Here is a 7,177-nt window from a genome sequence, read left to right as displayed (position 1 = left end):
CGAGGTGATTCTTCTTTTGAAGCTGCTAAGTTTAGGCCACGCAATGTTGGAGTCTTAAGCGTGGTTTTAGCCCTTGTCATTCAAAATGTCAACCCCTGTGTGGCTACTTTACCTATTTATATTATTTCTATTTAAATAATCTCAGCGTATACACGCTTCTGTTGCTAAGAAGACAAGTAGCCTGTACAGTCCTTATGGTACTTCACTATTAGGTGTTTAAGTCCTTGTTTGCTCCACAAAATCAAAGAAGCAAAGACGGAGAAAAAAAAGGAAAAAAAAGGCAATGAATGGTTTACTAAACTACCTACGAGCTCTTGGACCTTCCCCTTCTGTGAAGTAGTTCAGAGGCGACTGCAAACCTTGGTGTTGCAGCGCAGGAGGAGGCAGGCCTGCCCCAGCACCAGCACCTCTTCCTGCTGCCCTGCAGTGAGGCTCTCCCATGCAGTGGCTGCTGACCCACACCCTCCCCTCTGCCATAGTTGTGCCACTCTCCTGTTGCCATGTGGGGACATCTGATTCAATTCATGAACCTTGCCGAAAAAAAATAACACCTCCTTTTGGTGCGGTGATGGAATTGGCTCCTGTCAGTGCCACTAATTGAGCCCCAGAAGGACTGAAGGCTTTAAAAACAAGGGAGGAGGGGTGGATGAGCACCAGCATTCACCACAGGGACAGCCTTCCCCTTCCACCAGTGCCATGAGAGCTGCCTGGCTGCTGGGGGGACCTGCAGCCCCTGTGCAAGTCCCAGCTGGCTGTTTGCATATTTGTACATGAACACATATTCCCAGCATATTTATTATCTAAATACAAGTGAATATAAATGTATTCATCACTATACACACACACACGTACCCTTCAGTAGCGCAAGAGCTTATTACTCTCAGTACTCACAAACTTGTTCTCTCTCCTTCCCTTTTTGTCACCAGTTCCTCCAGTGTCAATGTGTAAGTGATCCACTTCTCTCCACTTGCACACACCCGTGCCTAGGACGCCATAGGTGCCAGAGCCACAGAGGCCCCTCATGCAAGGCCCCAGGCAACTCTGCATCTCCTTCCCCACTTGCTGCACAGTCTCATGCTGGTTCCTGCGCTGGCTGCAGTATCTTGGCTGTGAACTGTTGGTTTCCTTAAAGTGAGTTTCTGACCTCCAGCAGCTCATTGTCCTGGCTGACGTTCCAGTCTCCCTGTGGGCCTGTTCCTCCTGGGCACCAGCAGCTCTCCCGCTGGGTTTCTCAGCTCACCTCCTGATTTTCCAAGTACTTCCACTTTTCTGCCATTCCAAATCAACAGGGAATCCAGGGAGCAACTTCAGCTCTTGGAGAATTACCATTACAGCTGTCATAAGCTTTGCCTTTGAAGTTCAGAAGCCAACAGTCAGAGCTGTGCTGGCTGACCTTCCTCCAAAGGCCCTGCTGTGACTGGCCAGGCGCCTCTTGCTGGGAGTACCCTGTTGGGAATTCCAATGAGGTTAAAGTCCATTTTTGAGATTGAGATGGAGCTCAGTGTAATAACAGGGTATTGGCAGGTGAGTGGCCACCTGGAAAATGCCGGTGCTGTACCTGGAATGGAGCTGGACACGGGCACAAATGGGAGGTGAGCTGGAGAGCATGGTAGCAGGAAGGGGCCTGGGGAGCTGTTGCCAGCAGCTCAGCGTGAGCCAGCAGCGTGTCCTGGCAGCCAAGGGGCAAACTACATCTTGGGCTGCACAGCCAGATGGCCAGAAGGAATCTCTGAAGGCCCCTTCCAACTTATCTACTCAATTCTATTCTACAGCCACCAGCAGAGGGATGGTTGCTGACACCAGCTGAAGGCCAGATTATGCTTTCTTACATACGTGACGATCCATCCCTAGAGCAGGCTGCCAGGTGTCAGTATTTCATCAAGGAGAAACCAGTGCCACGCATCCTGTTAGGTGCCCACTGCTATTAGCTCATTGCACAGAAATGCGTACAAAGCTTGAAGTACACAAATGGTTTTTATTGACAGTTCCAAATTCATTACTTCAGTTGACGATGGTGTAGTAATTAGAAAAGAGTTCTTCTCCTTGGTTGATGTCTCTGAGTGTAACGAGCACTACACACCTCAGGTGGCTGCAAAGAAAAGCACCACAAGGAAACGCACAATTAGGTGCCAGGGAGGCTGTGAAAACAACTCTGAAATACAGGCAAACAGAATCAAAACCAGTATCGATGCCAAGAAAAAGTGCAGTCAGCGTGGGTATGCAAATAATGTTTCCATTCACACCATTACTCAGAAAAGAAATGAGCTAATCAAGACAGAGGAAAACATTATGCATCAAAATTAATGGAGCAGAAAACACTCCTTTAGATGCGCACAAGGGGATGGGATCACTGCTCTGGTAGCTGGACACCTGGAAAACTGAGGAGATGATATTTTTCTTGGACAGACGACAAGGTGAACAGCAAAACTCCCCATCCTGAAGCAAGCCCATGGTTTAATTATCCTCACTGCTTTCACACTTTAAGTAGAACACACGGGGTTTCTTAAAGCTCATCTCACCTTTTACTAGCATTTCTCTATTTATCTGCAGTTTACAAGAGCGTATTTAACCTTGCCTCAATAGAGCCCAAGATCAACCTGAAGAACCATTTTTCCAGTATGTACCACAACTCTCAACAACCAAAGCTCAGAGCTCTACAACAGCACCAGAACTAGACTAAAAGGCTGAAACGCCTCTGGAGCCCTCACACATCCTTCAGGTGTAGAGAACTGTGTGGTTCCCACAGGACCAACTGGACCAAAAAGGGCAAATTCTTTGGTGTTTAAATTCAGAACCAACATTACAGTTCAGTTCTTCACAGCTCGAAAGACATTCTTGACTGTGTCACCATGTAGGACACTCTCTTCCACACAGCACCATACAAATACTCATCTGTCACTTTTTCCTCACAGCCTCAACCAAAAAAATCTGTCAAAGCTTTCCAAATACTTTAAGTTCTGAAAGAGGTGGAACTTCAGTTTGTAGCAAGGGTACCTTAATTGCGTAACATAACCAGAAGGCATTTGCCTTTATGCTGCACAGCATTTAATTTGTCTCGGTACAAATTCCTTTTAGATTCCTGAAAGGAGAGAGAAGCCCAAATCTCAGCTGCCTTCTAAGAGCTCTGATTAGTTGCAGGTTACTAACTAAATTTGAAACACATACTGAAAAGCCCCATTACTGCTGTATAAATGAAATACACGCAGTGCTTAATGGGTTTCAGGAAAATCCCACTGTAGGTGCAGGACTGCTGCTTGTAAAACCACGCAGTCAGAGTTACACCGACCTCTTCTGCAAACACAGAGAAGAACAGAACAAAAATGAACAGCCTTCTAAGCTACTTTACATGTATCGATTCAAAGAGCTGCAACTTTTTTACAACCTTCTCATCACATTCTCTATTCTCATTCTATTCTCTAATGTTTCCTTCAAACACGCTTTCCTTTTTCACACACGCGGTTTGCTTCGTATCACACAGATCTATAAGCTCTTGGACTCGCTGCTAACCTGTCTATCTCGTGGCTGTAGACGATGTTTGGAAGATACTGTTTCAGTTCCACAGGAAAATGTCTTGGCACATCAAACTCCTGATAACACACGTTGGCTGCTTTATCTAAAAGATAAAAAGAAAACAATCGATTCTATAACGCTCAGTAAGTCTTAGACAGGTGTAAGAGGTGGGTAATAACAATAAGTATTGCAGAAGTACCAGGCGCTGCAAAGACAGTCACGGAGAAAATCACCACCTGTGCAGGAGCAAAAGGGGAATTTTCTTCACGTGAACATTGGGCCTGGAAAAAACAGATTAATGCGAGAGCTTTGTCTTCATGCCAGTCTGTGGTTCATTACACCAGAGACCTTTCTCTCTGTTACATGAGACAGCAGCCATAATGCAGGCTCTGAAAGCCGCTCGCAGGCTATGTATAGCCCACATTAAACTTTCTACACCCCTCAATCATCTGCACGAGTCAGTTGTTTCAGACCCCCAGAAATGTCAGGGCCAACATATACTGCAAGGCAGGACAAAAACAGAATAGTTCTCTCAACGTCCCACTGCTGTAATACTAATTATTAGAACTCGTGCACTCCTTCCTCAAGCTGTTCCTCTTAACCTATTCCTTAAATTATCCTGCGCCCAAGTGAACACTGACACAAGATGCCATTTCAGGCATGGTTTCCTCAGTAACTCTGATGGAGCGGTGCTGAGGAACCCGATCTCCAACTCTGTGCACTGCCTCGATCCACAACTCTTTTGCCAGATACCCTTTCCCGCTGAGCTGCATTTTGGGATGCACGCCTCTCACTCTGCCTGTCCCCACAGAGACACTGCAGGAGTCAGCAAGAAAAGCTCATGGATATTTGAAGGGCTGTTGCACTGAAGGATCCTGATGCCCCGTTCTGACAGAAGGCCTCCCAAACAATCTCCCAAGTGTTTATCTTAAGCAGCATTTCTGCCCCCCATCACCCATCAGTATCTGGTTCTGTGTGCCACCTGCAAACCAATCTATTCCCATACAGACAAAGCCAACCCTTGCAGGAACTTACCATAGGAGCAGTTGTTCACATACTGTCCCACCGCCAGCGGGTTCTGTGGAGCAGCTGTGAGCCAGCTCACATCACTCATCTGAAAGGGGCCAAGCTGATCCCTCCAGCTGCAAGACCTGAAAGGACCCACAGCATTAACACTTCACCACTCCTTCCTTACCATGTGCTTCCACCTGTAGAAACAGCCATCTGGAAGCAAGATGCAATGCCTTGGTCCTACCTTAAGAAGCACATTTAAACCTCCCACCAGCACACAGTGTCCTTTGGATGCCAGCAGAACGCCAGTGAAAACACCACACCAGAAATCTACATCTTCATCACCACGGGAGCAGCAATACATCTTGCTGATCTCCAAAGGTCTGAAGGCTCATTACAGCATCAGCGACAAATTTGTTCTGGGCTTTCAAAGCTGCTATCAGCTAGCCCGTATTTTAGGGCTTTTTTTTTGCCTGTGCTTTTAAGACAAGCTGGAGCAGCCCAGTTCAGTCGGTTCATGCTCACTCCAAAGGCTGCTGCTCCCTCACGTGCTGCCCATCTGCAGCCCCAACGTGGAGTTGCCAGATTCCCCCTTTTGCTGTTACCAAGTCCACATGGAGGCTACTCTTCCCCATCCACTAAGCAGGTTTGATTAAAGAGATGTTTTTCTTTTTATTAAATTATGCTTTGTTCTGCTCCTGTTAACTCTTTCTGTTACAAGAAACTGCCTCTTTAGCACCACTTCCATCAGAATGCTTCTTGTTGGCGTTACAGATGGGACAAGAGCAGGACATGGCAAGCAGCAGCCCTTACCCCTGCGCTGTTTGTTCTAAGAGATACACAGAAGCGGATAACGTTTCAAATGAAACTCAAATCAGGGTACGCCAAGAGAGCGGACACTACCTGTACTACCCTTAACAATCCCCTTTTGAATGCCATTCCCCTGCTTGATTGCTTACCTGTACACCGATCTCGACAGTCCTTTGTCATTCCCATCTATAAGAATACCATCTATGCACCTAAAAATAAACGGGTTGCCAAGCGACTGGAAAAAGATGGGCTCGTGCTTTCTGTACACTGTACCTGTTGCAAGACAGATACGGTTATTTCAGAAGAAAATAAGAGCGGGCCCACAACGTCTTCCAGTCGCCTCCATACGGAGCCTCAAGAGACAGGAGGGGCGAGGGATCAGCCCTCCCAGCTGAGACTGTAAGACAGAGACTGAAAGGCTCCAAGTGTCTGGGTGCACCTTCCTGCAGGGAGAAAGATCATTCCACTGAGACGGCTGTCTGCTCACCTGTGAGGACACTGCACCGCTTTGTCAGGCGTGCACACAAAGCAGAAGCCCCAAGGAATTAATCTACGCCACTCACCTGCTTCAAGCTGTTCCCACACGTTCGTGTCTAAAGAACATTAAAGTCAGGGCTGGAACAGCAAGAGGGCGTTTGTTGGATTTCCCTACAAATAGGACTGCCTCCCTCCTCCCAAACGCTTTGCTTTCCTCAAAACCGTGCACAGAAACACCCCCATCCACCCCGACTCCCCACGTTGTTACGGGAACAAAGTGAGAGTTAGTGCAGAACTTGGGCACTCTACAATCAGACGGTGGGGAACGAGCTGAGCTCAGTCAGCAGGGAAGCCTCATTACCGGGATACATGGCCACAACCGCCCCTTTGGGCACAAAGCCTTCGCGAACGAAGACCCCGGTCCCAGCGGAAAGCAGGGAGCTCCGGTCTCGGGTGACGCTGAAGCCCAATGTACGCAGCAGGACCTCCTCCGGGCTGAGCGGCTCCTGCCGGCTCCGACTCCCAGCCGCCAGCTCGGCAGTCCGTAACCGCGCGTAGCTCCGCACGGCGCCGGGGAGCAGCGCCAGGGCCGGCACCTGCCGGCTGAGGTCGTTCACCAGCAGCGCCGTGAAGACCTTCAGCAGCGTTTCAAAGACATCCTCATCGGAGATTATCTTGTCCTGCGAGCCTTCGGGAACGTACCGAAGGGTCCTGATAGGAAACGAACAACGCGAAAACCTCAACGGGGCTGTATTTGTCTTAAATAAGACACAGAAGGCGCAGCAGCGTTACAGCCGCCCGCACCGCTGCCGTAAACAGAGCCGCGCTCCCGGGCAGCGCCGCCTCGGCCGCGCCTCGGCCGCACCGCACCTCACACCGCACCTCGCCCCGCCGGCCGCTCCTTCGCCCGCCCGCCCCGCCCCACCTGCGCTGCCGGCGGACGTTGAGGGCCATCCAGGGCACGAAGCGGTACTTATAGGCGTCCCAGCGCCGCCGCAGCCCGCGCAGCAGCGCCATGCCGGACCGCAGCAGCGCCATGCCGGGCCGGCGCCTCGCTCACGGCCGCGCTCCGCCGGCGCCATGCCGCGAGGCGGGATTTGCATGAGGAACCGCCATTGGCGGGATGAGCGATGAGCGCGGGGCGGGGCGGGACGGGTCAGCGCGGAGCGACGGAGGGAGGGACGGAGGGTGAGTGGAGTGCGGGGTGAGGGCTGGAGTGTGTGGGGAACTGCAGAGCTGGAGTTGGGAATTGCGTTGGGCACAGCAGAGAAAGGAAAGCACCCCAGCGCCCGAGTTCAGGGTGCTGCCAGGCCCAGCGAGAGACAAGTGGAAGCCGCGTCCCATCGCCAACCTCGCACGCGCGGGTGCG

General features: G+C 50.3%; 1 protein-coding gene across 2 annotated transcripts; it reads right to left on the bottom strand.

The window, feature by feature from the left end:
• Window positions 1-783: 783 nt before the first annotated feature.
• On the bottom strand, window positions 784-6,896 carry SETD9 (SET domain containing 9). Of its 2 annotated transcripts, none has more exons than XM_072359578.1 (6): window positions 6,724-6,896; window positions 6,170-6,519; window positions 5,481-5,604; window positions 4,546-4,661; window positions 3,508-3,613; window positions 784-2,089 (listed from the first exon to the last, which is right to left on the bottom strand). In XM_072359578.1, exons 1-6 carry the CDS (start codon window positions 6,888-6,890, stop codon window positions 2,002-2,004), a joined length of 951 nt encoding a protein of 316 aa, XP_072215679.1. In that variant the 5' UTR covers window positions 6,891-6,896; the 3' UTR covers window positions 784-2,001. The 2 variants fall into 2 exon arrangements, with proteins under 2 accessions (XP_072215679.1, XP_072215678.1); XM_072359577.1 differs by having other exon boundaries at window positions 6,734-6,896.
• Between the last annotated feature and the right edge of the window lie 281 nt (window positions 6,897-7,177).

Source organism: Excalfactoria chinensis, chromosome Z (assembly GCF_039878825.1).
Source record: "Excalfactoria chinensis isolate bCotChi1 chromosome Z, bCotChi1.hap2, whole genome shotgun sequence".
Taxonomy (NCBI): Eukaryota; Metazoa; Chordata; class Aves; order Galliformes; family Phasianidae; genus Excalfactoria; species Excalfactoria chinensis.
Note: the sequence above shows the minus strand (reverse complement) of the source record. Positions and strands in the feature narration are given on the sequence as shown.

What these genes read in the sequence shown, in the direction of transcription:
- SETD9 (XM_072359578.1), bottom strand. Translation starts at nt 6,890, where the DNA reads ATGGCGCCGGCGGAGCGCGGCCGTGAGCGAGGCGCCGGCCCGGCATGG. An exon ending in GGCAGCGCAGGTGGGGCGGG is followed by an intron (nt 6,520 to 6,723) that starts GCGGGCGGGCGA and finishes GTTTCCTATCAG; the next exon opens with GACCCTTCGGTACGTTCCCG. An exon ending in GGTTGTGGCCATGTATCCCG is followed by an intron (nt 5,605 to 6,169) that starts GTAATGAGGCTT and finishes GTCTTGCAACAG; the next exon opens with GTACAGTGTACAGAAAGCAC.